A 15757-nucleotide genomic window follows, 5' to 3' on the forward strand; every position below is an offset into this window, starting at 1 on the left:
TGACCCACTAGACGTCACCAGATCGTCAAAAAATCTGGCTGCGCCGAACACGAACTCACGGTTCACGGTTCATGTGCACCATACCGGACGACCAGCTAATACTCACCCGATGGTAACCACCCCGTCCCACAGTGGTCCCATTGGTATCAGAACACGCGTTTTTTAATTGCGCCGAAATGGTTGATTATACTGGTTAAGTATGTTCAGAGAAATTTCTCAGCGTTAAAAGCTCTTTCATATGGTATGAACGATTATTTGATTAATCCCCCTAAAAGTTAGATAAAATATTTATTTTTTGAACAGTAAGAGATACAGCAAAACAAAGTTCTACAAAATTTTTGAAAAGATTATTATAAAGAACTTTGCCAAAGAAAGTAACCTCCTAGCTATTATATTTTTAGAGATGAAGAACAATTTTTATGGAGACTTTACGAAAATCAATTTTTTGACCACAGTTCTTTCTACAGTATTTATACGCATTTGACATGTTGGGCAAAGATTTTCTAACAATCAAATTACATACTTTTGTAGAATATAGTAACTTGCTATCGTCAATATTTGCGGAGAAAATTAAAGCTTTTGTTTAAAAATTAACCAATTTTCAACAGCAATAACTCCCAAACATGCAAATATATTCAAACCATTTATTACCCATGTGAAAGTACAAGTAAAATACTACAAAATGCAAAACAAATTAGCTTGACCCTGGCTATCCCTCTAACAAAACACTCGCATTGAAAATTGTTACTCGGTTGAATTTAATATGGCGTAGTGTAAAAACCGTGTTATCCCGATCAAGTAAGTGTACAAAATAAATAATGAAAATGTGTAATCCAAGCAGCATGGATTATTTGTAGGGAAAAAGATTTTCAAAATTCGTTTTCGGATGAAATTTGATTACTGCAGTTCGAGGTGTACGAATTTCGAAATGTATTTGAAGATTCTTCATCCTCACTATCGCTATTATTGTGCATATCATAGTACTGACCAACAGTTGCAGTAGGTACATCTTCAGAGGACATGGCGTTTTTGTTATTTGGTAGTTCCCTCATGCTAGAAATTACCGGATCAGAAGATTCTAATAGACGGCAGAAGATCCGTATTTGTAGCCATTCTGGAGATCTTCCCTGTGTGATGAGTTCGGAACTGTTGTATGTCCTTGTCCACCATTGTCATCATCAGCTCGTTCTACCTTCTACCGTTCTACCTTCACATTCAATGGATGTAGGATGAATTTTTGCGATTTGCTGGTCTATGTTAATTTTTTCTTGCAGCATTGGTGCAGTCGTTTCCTTTGCAAACTGGAGATGCAACGGCCGGCAATACTTGGTCGAAGACGATCTAATTAGGCTAATTCAAAGAAACATATCTGGTCGAAGATGGATGTGGATTTAGGAATATATTCTTTCCATTTGTTACTGCTTCCATGGGAACAATTGATGTGACACAAAGGCTTGAGTTGGACTTCGTGCCATCATCATCAATGAATGTTTGCTAATACTCGCTAAGATCTGCGGTTCCATCTTCCATCGCAACCGTACTTTACGAAAAAAGTTACTGTCTTCAGTTCTTCATCAGAAAACGTGTTTAGTGATGCAGCTTTCGAGCTGATAATACTTGACGAGGTCTGATATGCACAGTAACAGCGATAGTGAGGATGAAGTATCTTCAAATACACTTCGAAATTTGTACACCTCGAACTGCAGTAATTAAATTTCATCCGAAAACGAATTTTGAAAATCTTAATAATCCATGCTGCTTGGATTACACATTTTCATAATTTATTTTGCACACTTTACTTGATCGGGATAACACGGTTTTTACACTACGCCATATTAAATTCAACCGAGTAACAATTTTCAATGCGAGTGTTTTGGTAGAGGGATAGGCAGGGTCAAGCTAATTTGTTTTGCATTTTGTAGTATTTTTCTTGTACTTTCACATGGGTAATAAATAGCTTGAATATATTTGCATGTTTGGGAGTCATTGCTGTTGAAAATTGGTTAATTTTTAAATGAAAACTTTAATTTTCTCTGTAAATATTGACGATAGCAAGTTACTATATTCTACAAAAGTATGTAATTTGACTGTTAGAAAATCTTTGCCGAACATGTCAAATGCGTGGCAAAGTTCTTTATAATAATCTTTTCAAAAATTTTGTAAAACTTTGTTTTGCTGTATCTCTTACTGTTCAAAAAATAAATATTTTATCTAACTTTTAGGAGGATTAATCAAATAATCGTTCATACCATATAAAAGAGCTTTTAATGCTGAGAAATTTCTCTGAACATACTTAACCAGTATAATCAACCATTTCGGCGCAATTAAAAAAACGCGTGTTCTGATACCAATGGGACCACTGTGCGTCCAACGGACGCGTCCGTTCACGTCGAATAAACTAACCAAAAAGGTACGTTTTGTGTATAGGTCCAGCAACGCGCTGGAACTCGGAAACAAAATAGGCCTACTCCACGACTCCCAGATCAGGAGTCGGAGTAGCTTCCCTTTCTGGGTTGCTGCGCCTTGTTGAGACAAGAGCTTATAAATGACATGCACAAATTTTATGAGAAAGTGAACCAATCTCGTAAAGGATGCACTCCAAAGCCTGATATGTGTAGGGACGAGGAGTGAAACTTGGTCACAAACGAGTGCGAGGTGGTCGATAGCTGGAAACACCTAGGAGTTAACCTAGGAGTGACTACAAACGATTACAGCGTGCCAGCTCCTGACCTCAATGAGATTCGACGCGAAATTGGCAGCTGACTGCCGGTAGTACACTACCAAAATGGCAGAGAACCACTATTAACAGCACTTCACTGGATAATTTCAAGGGTCTGCGAGAAGGAGAAACTACCGGAGGAGTAGATAAAAAGTGTGCTTTGTCCCATCCAGAGCTGCCACAAATACAGATATTTGTGCATGCATAAATTTGGTTGCTGTGATTTCTGGCTCTACAAATGTTCCTGAATTTTAAAGTACTTCATAAACTATTTATTCAAAGATTAGACCTAGAAAATAAAATACTCCGGAGAAAACGGCAGGGCCCCATATTAAAGCACGCACAAATATCTGTATTTGTGGCAGGTCTGGTCCCATCTATTAAAAGGGCGATCGGTTCGATCTCTGTACGCTAATCAACGCCACCCACAAGGTGCTCTTTCAGATCTCGTTACGTCGTCAATCCCCAATGGCAATAGAAATCGTAGGGCAGTATCAGGCGGGCCTTATGGGTGCCCGAGCTACTACGGATCAAACTTTGACTCTCCGCTAAATCCTTCGGAAATATCGGAAGTACAAAGCGCCCAACCATAATATTATCGTAGATCTCAGGGCAGCATATGATACACTCGAGATATGGCAGATAATGCACGAGAACGCTTTTCCGGACAAACTGACGCAGCTGATCAAAACTACCCTTGAGCGAGTGATGTGCTGTGTATTTCGGGGACACTCTCGAATCCCTTAAAGCACGCAGCACGTTGCGCCAAAGGGATGGACTATCCTGTATGTTATTCAACATCGCTATTAAAGGTGTAATCCGGCGAGCGGGCATAGAAACGAAAGCAGCGATCTTCGGCAAAAGTAACCAACACCTAGCTTTCGCAGACGACCTCGAAATTATGATGTAGTAATGACTAGGAATCTTGGGATGGCAATCTACGCCAGATTAAAAACTGAGGTTAGGAAAATTGGGTTATGTATCAATGCATCGAGAACCAAATATACATATAGCAGAGGTTACCACGGCGAGTCGAATTGAGGGCTGTCACCTAGGTGACAATCGTGTCACCTAGGTAACAAACCCCTGTCACCTAAGTGACAAACCGTGTCACCTAGGTGACAAAGCGAGTCACCTGGTTCGCGGCGAATCCAAAATAGTCACGTCACTCGCCTCGCAGAATCCCAAGCAACACAGCTTGTTATAGAATAGTATAACATTACATACATCAGTACTTCTCTATTACCAGAAAAGCGCAAAAAATTGAAGTCTAATGAAACAACAATTGAAAGAAGTTTGTATCAAGTTATTTCATACCATTTTAAAACGTTATTATAGCATAAGCTACATCTTGTTCTTCCAGTAGTTTAAATTTAGTAATGGAGACATAATAAAAACTTCGTATTGACATGTTGACAAAAACAAACATTATTCATTTGATATGAGCTGTCAAATAAATTCATGTTATCACAAAACATCTCAAAACCTTAATAATAACGACACATGTTTTCAAAGTACGTTTATAGTACTCTTAAACGACTAATTTCCATGAAGATTATTTTCTAACTTGTTTTGTGTGTTACTTGGGATAAGGGTGATTCTCTAAGTTAGTAAGGGACTTTGTATTGCAAGGTACTGAGTCTGCTTTGGCCAGCGAATGGTCATGGGCTCGAGTCGTAGTAGTATCAGGCCATTCTATGTTCAGTGACTTTGACGTGAGTTCATTCTCAGACCCCTTATTACCTTTCCTTCGTGATGAGTTCTAATTACCCCTTTAAAGCCTCTTGATAGTGTAAAAGCCACTCTTACACTTTAAATGTGACCAAACTCGTGATTTTAGTCATGACCTTGAAATGCAGTCAGGCATATATTAATATTTTTTTGAAACGATGGTTCTACAATTGATGAAGGGACGGTAAGGGAAAGTAATGAAGAAGGATTTTTTAGGGAATGAAGGGGAAAGAGTGGAAAGGAAGGGGGGGGGGGGGGTAATAGGTAGCTATGCTTAACAAGTTGTCGTTGTGACTCCTATCGTTTGTCCAATGCTGGTAGGTGCATGGGTCGAATCAAGCTATAATCAGAGATTATAACCGGATTTGAACCCACAACACCTGCCAGGGCGTGTGGCTCGCTGGTACCCGTGTACCTTTGAACCATAAAGGCGCTGGACAAAAGAAGTCTGCACAGCCCCCCTTATTAACCCATGTCGCTATGGTTAATAAGGGGGTTGTGCAGACTTCTTTTGTCCAGCGCCTCTATGGTTCAAAGGTACACGGGTACCAGCGAGCCACACGCCCTGGCAGGTGTTGTGGGTTCAAATCCGGTTATAATCTCTGATTATAGCTTGGTTCGACCCATGCACCTTCCAGCATTGGACAAAAGATAGGAGTCACAACGACAACTTGTTAAGCATAGCTACCTATTACCCCCCCCCCCCTTCCTTTCCACTCTTTCCCCTTCATCTCCCAAGTTACAGAGTCTCTTCAATTATGGTTGCAAAACGCTCGCTGGTTATCGCTGCTGGTTATGAAAACAAATTCATATGCTTTAGTATGCATTCGTGTGATTTTGGTGGAAAAGTCCCTCGCTACCAGCCGGTTCATCAGTATCCACTTCTGTTCTGTGGTAAAATCCAAATACACACAAGCACATGGATTGATGATAAAAACATGTCGCTCGTTCAATAGCGATTACAGCAAAAAGAAATTCAGTGCAGATTGCAGCAAACACCCGGACGATATCATAATAGATCACTAATACTGCTCGCAGAGATGAGTCCACAAACGGAAAAAACGTAATCATCGAATTTCTTGCTAACAAAATCAGCTTTTTCAAAAAAGGTTATTATTATGTCCTCGAAAAACTATTGTATTCGAATAATAATCTAGCTTACTTTAGCTGAACACTTTCGACATTCAAGCACCAAACAACAGCATCACAAGTTAAGGCACCAGTGACGATGGCTTCCGACCGGACAGTAAACAGAATATCCGTGTGAGCTGATTAAATCCATCCTTGCCTCGCCAAGTGGACCCTTGTTTGTTAGCATTGCAGGCACGTCTCGACAAACGCTGCATTGATGCGCCTGATTTGCATAAGCACTTTATTCCAATTATATTTTCTATGCAAAACTTACACCAGCCACTCCTACCGGCCAGTATGCTAGATAATGCAGCTAAGCTGGGAGAAACATAAACAGGCCCGACACGTGCATTCTAGCGATAGCGATTATTGTCCAGCGATGCATAAACCATTTGCGAGATTTTTTTCTATACAGTTTCAAAGCTTAAGGAGTGCGCTTTAAAATTGAAATTTTCCAAGCTTAATCACACAAGTGTAATTGAAGATGAAAAAAGCAAAGCCTTGGTTGGTAATTTGGTATCGTTTCGCTTTCGGATTTTCGGATGATTTTTATTCCACCGAGCAGCCAGCTGTTAGAGTACACGACAATTGCAGGTCTATAGTGCTACGAACTATTTGACTGTAGCAGCCTCTCTCAGCTGTACCTCCAGGTCAACTGCGAGGTTTGTAATTGGAGATAATAAGTGTTATATTCTCCTATCAATTATGTTTTCGTAAATCAAAACGTGACTTCAGTATTACTGATAATGATATAAGCTTCAGTGAAAGAAGCTGTATTGTAAAATTTTAACCTGACTACATTCCTTTTATAAGTAAAAGCTACTTTAAATAATTTTCTCTGATTGAATAACAAACTTGAAACCAACTTACAGTACAAAATCTGAGCATAAAAGAACGGCAAGAAAAATGTGTAAAACCGAAGAAAAATATAAATAAAGCCCAGGAAACCCATGTTAAAAAGGACTAAATGTATAGGGTTACTCACGTTCCGTCAAGTAAAAACGTTCCGAGAAAGGCACGTCGGTTTTTGCTGGCGCCATGGGAAGTGCAGCATCGACCGACAAAGGTCTAGATGCAATTTTTGACGTGCCATTGCTAGTTCTAGCACGCGTCTCGTGCAGTTGCTGTCGGGAGACCGGAAATGGAAATTGATGAGGGTAGAAATTCTTTCCTTGTGTCTTCACTTCAGCAACTTTATAGAAAGGCTCTTCGGTGGAGCATTCATTCTAAGAAACTGCGAAAAGTAAAGTACTCCACTGGATGGAGTTGGCAACTGAAATGCACTAGCGCTGAACAACCCAGAACTGAACAGAATGAAGTGATACAATGTTACTAAATGCAGTGAACCAATTTGTAGTAAACTCAAGTTTAGCTGGTGTTTGAAATTATGATTTTTTTTGGTTAGAAGATATATAACCAATATATCGTCAAATCAAATATAGTCGTAAATTGATTTTATATTTAGTTAGTATGTCCTACTTGTCGGGTTACAATTCTGGAATGAGTGTTGAATATTAAATGATTTGTTCCTAGTACAAAACAGTTGAGACAAAAAAGTTGGTAAGAAATTCCTTCAACTATTAATTTTCAATATTGATCGAATAAGAAAACACGGGAGACGTAGAAAGAAATTTGCATCAGTTGTGTAAAAACAACCTTGAGGGAGTGATTACAATTCATCAGAGTTATTTACTTATGCCAATTGCATTTTATTACTTCAAAATCATTATGTTTGTGGAAAACATTGAAAATGTCGCATCGCACTAAATTTACAACCGTAGTACAAGGCGCTATAATTTACAATTATTATTACAACAACCTAGGTTGTTACATCCCAGATAACACAAAATCGTAATAGAAAGTTCACATTAAATCGTTTTCATGTCAATTTCACATTGGAATTGTATAATAATTAGAGTACCGTCATCCGGGGATACTTGCAACACTTTTGAACTTTGACTTAGTATAACTTTCGAAGTATACCGTTTAGGTCCAAGTGTAAGTAGCCAAAACTTGTATAGTGGTGAGTACTTTTGATTTATGGTTATGAGAAAAAATATAAACTAAATGAATCTGCAGAATGAACCGAAAATAGGGCTGTTGCAAGTTACCCAGTAAACGGGGTTACTTGCAACACTTTTCTGATTTTGCGTTTCTTATGATTTTATATCTGATTTTAAACCGCGAATGACTATTTTGAGATATTTTGAATGTATTTGTAGTAAAACAAGAGATACTGGAGGCGTTTTTTGTGTCCCAATTTCGTCTATCGCTTTTTTAAAGATATTCGGTGAAAATGCAGCATGTCGGCGAACTCCAAATTGCCGTTTCAAGGCACGTGGAATTTTTCACAATTTTAATTTTTCTGGAGATGGTGGTAGACAAAATAACATCGTACAGAAGCTAACTTGCTTTGTACATACTGTTTATTACGATAATTTTCATTTTTACAAGTGCTGCAAGCCGCGCCATATTGGAAGTAACAACACGAATTCATCGTTTCTTCTCCAAGTTCAAAATATAAACAAAACTCAAAGTTGCTATTCGTTAGCTTATATCATGCACTTATTGTGTACAGGAACCAAACAATAAATAATAATTCCATGTCAATGAACTGACGCAACTTTGCACATCCATTTTTCCTACTCTGAAAGTGACATTACTTTCCAATCGTATAAAAACAAGCAAAACAATGATGTAATGGATTAAACTTAACTAAACAATAGGTAAACATCCCTTCTTTAAAATGGCATTGGGTACAAATGGTTATGTTAACAAACAAATGGGTTAGAGCTGTCAAAAGCGCGATGCGCCAAAGTGTTGCAAGTAACCCCGGTGTTGCAAGTATCCCCGGATGACGGTATGTCAAATCGAAGTGAACAATAAGTTGTTTTGCAGTCGTGCGTGCCTTCATATACAATTCATGACTGTGAATTATAAAGCAGTATAGACGATTGCAATATTTGATTATATCTTAATCATATATTCAGGAGTATTTAGTGACGTGTTATAAAAACTACGCAAAAAAGAATTACAAATAATTGTCAAAGCTTTCGCACGTATATCGCCTCCACTTTGGTACATATATGTTCTTATATGGCGTGAAATATAACTTTTTTGTTCAGATATGATTTCGTATATCTCAGTTGCAATCGAGATATACAAACCAAATGGTTTACTGGGATGTAGACAGGGAATAGGGAACAGCGACTTCAATCCACATTTAAATTGGAAGCGGGATAAGGTTCTTAGGATAACAATCTACTACACCCGAAAACACCATAAGTTACAGAAAAGGAAAGATGAAGTCGATCAAGATTAGTGGCAACGCCCATCAGCATGAAAACACAGAATTGAATCGAAACATGGAGTATAGTGACTCTTGTCCAGCACAGTAAGCTGGCTCAAGTCACAGGGGAAACTACCCACCTGTAGTTTGAACAGTGGCGACTCGTGGGGGTTTAGCTTACCTGTTCAACCAGCGAAAAATACAAATTAATACGCAGCTTTTTTTTTATCGCATTTCTATATTTTAATCATAAAACAAACATTAGGGGTTTTCACCGTAGCGCTTGCCATTCTGCGTAAATGGTGTATTTCGTGTATATACTGCCGCAATTCGCATTGCAGTTCCAGTTTCTATGGAGATGGAACTGTTATGCGAGTAGCGGTATAAGTATGCAATACTCCGCATTCGCAACATAGCAAGCGCTACGTGAATATCCCTATTTATTTAAATAGCAACGGAATACGACGGTTTACTTTACCAGCAAACTCGTCTCTGAATTTTAATTACGAACCGAAAATTTTTCGTTCAATTTACCTATTGAACCACATTCAATAATTACCACCTTACTGCGATGCGCGCACGTCACACGCACCACAAGCAATATGCGTAAGTTGTGCAATGCTAAAAATGAACGAGTTAATGAGAAAATTTTGCGAATAATGCATGCCAAATCGCCAACCGCGCTATATTTTCAAATCCCCTTCGTACCAACACATTGTTCCTGGTGCTAATCTCTAAAGCAACGTTCAAACGTTCGTGTTGAACGGTTTGTTCATTAGCTTCCTAACTAAATAAAATATGAATCAAAGCGCATGCCATTGCCATAGGGATATGTGGTAGTAAGTTGTTCAATGCTGAAGATGAACGAGACAATAACCAACACATTTTTCCTGATACTAATTCAGTATCAAGAATCAATACCAGGAATAATGCGTTGGTATGCTTGTGCATTGAGATGTCTAAAGCAACGTTCAAATGTCGTGTTGAACGGTTTGCTCATCAGCTTCGTAACTAAACTAAATTCGTATTGCATTGCATACGCGTCGGTGCAGACGAAATTTTGTCGGGCTGAATTTTGTTTGCCTGTCCTATGAACAGGTTGAACATGCGGACGAGTCGCCACTGAGTTTGAAATCCTGAGGCTGAACGAGTTCTGTTGACCTGATACCGACGAACACAAGACTTCGTCCCTGGCAAGTCTTGCCCCACTCTAGCATACGAGGTGAAAATACTACTCGGTAAAGAGGAGTTGGATTCCTACTGAGCCCAGGGACACATGCGTCCCTGATGAAGTAGGAACCAATAAACGAAAGAAGAATCGTGGCCAGATATAGAACACGTGTTAGAAACTTTTCAGTAATTCAATGTGATGTGTTAATAGACAGAGCCGATCTATAGAGAAAGAGAGTTGCTACAGCTAGCACCGTGGTTGAGAAAATCCCGAAGGGGAACATCCAGATCCACTTGGACGGATTCAACGCGAAGATTAACTCAAACAATGCGGACCTTGAATGCGTCATGGGACACCATTACGACTGAAATTGGTTTTAAATTAGTTTATGACAACTGTGTTTGTGGGGACATAAAGTCACGTGGGTGTCCGGCGACGGCCGAACAAAAAACCCAATTAACCACACCTGCTTTAGTCGAAAGTGGAGAAGGAGCCTTCATGAAGTGCACAACAAGCGCAACGCCAATATTTATCATCTTGTTATTACTTAGATATGCTCGCGCGTCACACGAGTCCAATGACGGGAGAAAAAACTTGAGTATCATTACGACGTCCGCCGATTGGGGAATCCTGAGGTGAAGAGGGCCTTTATCGAACAACTTGAATCTCGAGCTTTGGGGTTACCATCTGTTGGAACCGTGGAAGAACAATAGATCAGCGCACCATCCAGAAGGTCTTCATCGTGACCAGTGACGGGGCCCCTGCCAAAGTACGCAGCCGGCGGAGGGAATGCAGTGCCGGTGAATCTTGGACGATCGACGACTATCAACGGCTAAGACAACTACCCGTCAATGATACGCCGAATTGAAAAGGGCTGTTCAACAAGCTTGTAGGCGAGACTAGAGAGCCTGGACTAACTCCCCTGGACTAACAGCCTGGACTGGCTGAAGAAGGAGATGCCGCTAAAGGACATAGTTGGTCAGTTACCGGCTGACCGCACAGAACAGCTTAAGCGATGGACTGCACAGTTTGAACAACTCTTTCGAGTTTCAAATGTCAGAGACCAGCAAGACCAGCAGTGCCTGACGCTGAAAGTTCGTCGCATTAATCGAGTCAACTCTAAAGCACCATCACTGGGTGAAATACAGGTAGCAGTCAAAAGTATTAAACTCAACAGAATGGCAGGGATAACGTTTCGTATCGGAGTGAAGAAAATCCTCACGCTATTGTCAAAACACAGTTACATCCTGAAAATGTCACTGTTTGGTAAACTTTATCTGTCGGTGGAACAAGCGCTTGATAAGCTGTTATGTTATGTATTATGTAACTGTATTTAACAGTTAAGGATGACCGCTACAGTGCCAGAATCATCGGCTTTTTTGTACCAGAATTGAGTGCCAGTAATGTGGAGTAGTTACGATTTCAACAAGACTGTGCAGCATACCACATCTCTACCTGTGATCCACAGAGCCTGGAAGGAGAAGTGGGTTCGAATCCGGTTATAATTGGTTCCATTACGGAAGATAAATTTTTAGATGAAACTATTGCATTCAACGGGCCAATTGTTCTAGTTTTTCCGAAATATTTCGAGATTTACTAACTAACTCCCAACACCGGAGATATTTCTGGCAATTCGGCGGTATGACAAAAACTAATTTTTTTTCGCTTGTGTCTTTTTCTATCATAAAAATTTATATAACATTCGTATTTTGTCTCAAAACTAGGCTTCATTCGATTCGTGAAAAGAGAAACCACCAACATACGGCCATTTCCGCGAAATCAGTGCCAACTACATTTATCGCTCTGAATATTTTAGGACATGTCTCAAACCTTATTAATAAAAGTATCAAACTCTAAAGTTTTATGATCCACTGGCACTGAAAGCTTTTCTGTATCTTGTCATGGAGACCCTGTAGCATATTCTAGGTCATAACCAGATATATACAACAAAAACGAAGAGCGATAAACCAGTTATTCTCTGCCTATAAAACAAACACATCAGAATGTATCACGACAACAAAATAAAGGGACAAATGAATGTCGCCTCGCGGGGTTGGGTAAGATAACTTTCGGTGAGAATATATTTTGATACACATTTGCTCTCACAAATGCTTTGTTTGGTGTTACAGGTATAAAATAACGGGTGGCAACTAAAATTTAGGAATTGTTTTCTCAAGCTGTCAAAAAAGACAAAGATACATGAAGAAGATCTGATTTACCGAAATTAAAGATACATTATCCATTGTTGAAAAAAAATTAGTGTACATTTGAAAACGGTCCGTAAGCGGCTGTTCGGCGAAGCTTCCGTTTGACGTCGAAACAGGAGCGCTGTACGGCTCATGTCAACTTTGCGAATGCTTCTCTTGATTCTACCAATCAAATGTTTGCAGTTCGTGGCTCTCCAGTTATTTTTGTACACCAAGGAACTCAAAATCCCGAAGAAATCTTCGATTGGGCGCACAGAGACAGATTTTTCGAGTCGTGGTTTTTGGGTACAAATGGGATCGAATGGGTATTCAGGAACGATTGTGTTTTTTGGCGTAATGCGATGATGCTCTATACGGCCAAAACACGTATTGTCCATCGCCATGATGTTTTTATAGAAACGGGATCAAAATTTTCTTCAAACATTCGTCTGGTGCATCTTAATTGATAGCCAAACCAGAGGGCTAGTTGTTTAAGAAACGAGAAAGAGAACGATGTCCTTGTGCGTCCATAATTTTGGCTGATGTTTCACTACCTTGCTTGCGAATAGTTTTTGGGCATCTTAGGATATGGTAAACAGTCGAAGGCGCAACATATTTGCTTTTTAAATGTTGTATCGTATACTTTTTGCCGAGATTTCTATTGCAGTTCGTAGAAGTGTAATCCCGCACTTAAACCGCAAGATATAATTCGGAATCGGTTGTTTAGTAAACTTAAAGATCCCGTTCCACCAGGAAAGCAGAGAAATGTTGTATACTCGATACCATGTGGAACGGACGATGGAAAAGTCTACATCGGACAAATGGGAAGGAAGCTAGAAACCAGGGTAGCAGAACACAAAAATGATGCTAAAAAAGGCGAGGCGAAATCGGGACTTTTGCAGCATACAGTGGAGGAAGGACACATCTTTGATTTCGCCAAAACTCGGGGTTTAGAACGGATAGAGAACCAGGAGACCAGAACAATAGCGGAAATGTTCCACATCAAAATCCTAGGTGATAGAAAAACCGTAAATCTACAGAGAGAATGCGGAACATTCAATGCTGCATACAACGGTCTAGTCCTGAAGCTTCGTCAGAGTAATAACAACAAGCCAGTTGGACGGAACGAAAACCAGCCCACTGGTGAAGGCTGAATAATTGATATGAATGTGGCGTAAATACTAGAAGAATGTAAAAGTTTTGTAATGTGTGTTTTTTGTACCGTTTAAAAAATTGTAATTCGCGAATTTGATTGTTGACAAATACCTAAATAGCACAATTTAATGGTAATAAATATTTACAGGCGTCAGACGATAGCTGAAGAGTAGTAGGCTGAAATGTTACGCGATATATTCATCAGTTTCATTATTTCACCAAAAAATTTCAACTAAACCTGAAGATAGTGATTTTGCGGTGACTTAAAATCAAAGAATAATTTTCATGTTTTTTCTTTTAAAGTTGTTTAAAAAACCTATAAAACGATATCCTTCTCTTTTTTGTACGTTATTTCTGTCCTGAGAAATAACCTACTTTATGCGACTAAATTCTAACTGAAACAAGCTTTATCTTGTTGTTGCATGCAATAGTGACAAACTTGCATCATATATTGTCCCAACATTTTGAAATAGAGACAATATCATTGTCTGTTGTGTATTCGTGATTTTTGATTCCCTGATCGCAGGTGCCTACGTCGGAAAGTTAGGCGAAGACCTGCCGTAGACGAAGCCATCCAGTCATCCCTATCTAACAACTTTGAAAGCTTCAGGGAGTCAAATTCTTTAAATTTCAATGTAATGAGACATAAAAACAAATATATAGCATTTAACCTTGTCGAAGCATTTCACTAAAACCGAAACGATGACAACATGAAGACATTTACGAATTTTCCAATATATTCCGATGACTGGCAGAGTAGCTATAAAGAAAGGGTAGGCAATCCGAAGAATGTCAAACATTGTTTTCTGAAAATGTATGAAAAATCCGTCGGAAGATTACGCTCCAAAAGTAACCAGAATGGAAGAAAAATGTAAGGAATGTCGAAGCCTGTTGGTTGCCTAGCAGATTAATGTGCTTCCTTACACAATGAGCCGGCTGGCAGCGCGTTCAACTGTTATAGAGTTTTCCATGTAAAAGATAACCTTACGTTCGTACAAATCGCGCCAATTCCAGCCTCTTGGTGCAGACGGCGCTGCAAACGGAAAAGATATAGCGTGATTTCTAACATCTCACAGTCGGTTCCTATTACAGAAAGTAGTCCAATCATGTAGTTGCACTAATGTGAGTGGTTTTTCTTGTGAACGGAAGTGGTGATAAACGGAAAGTCAAGATAATTCATGCGGGTGGCAAGAAGGTGGCCAAAACAAGGCGACAAATGCGGAGCTAATATTGGTGTAGCAACTGGAACGTGTTGACCAGATTTCGTCCGGAAAACAGAGTGCCAACGTTGCGCTCTATATATTTCAAATGGGATTAGAAAGTTCGTGGTGAATATGAATGGCATGATGAGCGTCAGTTATTGTGAATTCATTGATTTAATAGTAAAGTTTTTGCAGTCAAAGAACGGATTACTCAAGCGGAATTAAACTGAAATTGCTTCAATAGGAATGGCACGGACGATAATCAACAATCGAAAAGGATTTGCTATTGATTTGTAGTTTGCTTGTGATGTAATGTATACTCTTATACCGCTACCAGTATTTCAAATTTTCTCGTCGCCATTCAAAAGCGAACAACAATGGGTTTTACGGAAATCGCGTACCTTCCGTGGAGGTCCCCATTTGTATCGTTACAAAGCGCTTGTATTACATGTTCATGCCGCATTATTATCTCGCCGTATACTTACCACCGCAATGTGCTTTAAAATCGTCACAGCAATCCCCAAGCCGCAAACAGGCATGATCGCAGTAGCACGGTTTATCATTCAAATCCTCGATAATCGCATTTACGGGAGCTTTCTGCACCACACAGGATGAATCGCGCCCATTGCAGCAGAGCGAAGCTTCCCGGCACGATCCCCCGCGGACTCCCGTCACTCCCACTGCTAGTAACAGCAGCGTCGTAAATGCCCAATAATCTGCTCGCATTCTGAGGGATTTCATTTTTTGATTACACATTGCACTGTTTACACTGGTACACACTGAACTTTGAATTAATTTACCAAAACAAAATCGGGAAAAACCTTCATTCACTGTGAGTGATATGAATGAAAATAAAAGAAAAACAGGATTGATGCAATCTTCTTTTGTCAGAGCAGGATGTATACTTTTTCACTTTATCCTCGAGTCGTGACGATAGATGTGATGGAAAAACTCAGAATACTGGAACCAAATTATACATCCACTGGAAATGTAAGCAACACATTTGGTTGGAGCACGGAAGGGTTGTCTGGTATCGTCTGTTGGGCTCTAGGTGAGTTCTCTGTCTTTAACTGTCGAATGCGGCCGAGTTTATATCTTCATGCTGCGTTTTTTTTGCGCGTTCTGCAACAGCAACTGGAATTTTGTTAGCATGAATCATGAAATTTGTGCACT

The 15757-nt window shown here is 39.5% G+C and overlaps 1 protein-coding gene across 1 annotated transcript in view; it reads right to left on the minus strand.

Annotated features, from left to right (window-relative positions):
* Positions 1-15362, minus strand: part of LOC128734772 (somatomedin-B and thrombospondin type-1 domain-containing protein-like) — a 74519-nt gene extending 59157 nt beyond the window's left edge. The window contains exon 1 of the mRNA XM_053829115.1: positions 15070-15362. Coding sequence (XP_053685090.1) covers positions 15070-15340 — 271 coding nt within the window. The 5' untranslated portion in view covers positions 15341-15362. The remainder of the gene's footprint in view (positions 1-15069) is intronic.
* Positions 15363-15757: the final 395 nt, after the last annotated feature.

Source organism: Sabethes cyaneus, chromosome 2 (assembly GCF_943734655.1).
Source record: "Sabethes cyaneus chromosome 2, idSabCyanKW18_F2, whole genome shotgun sequence".
NCBI classification, from domain to species: domain Eukaryota; kingdom Metazoa; phylum Arthropoda; class Insecta; order Diptera; family Culicidae; genus Sabethes; species Sabethes cyaneus.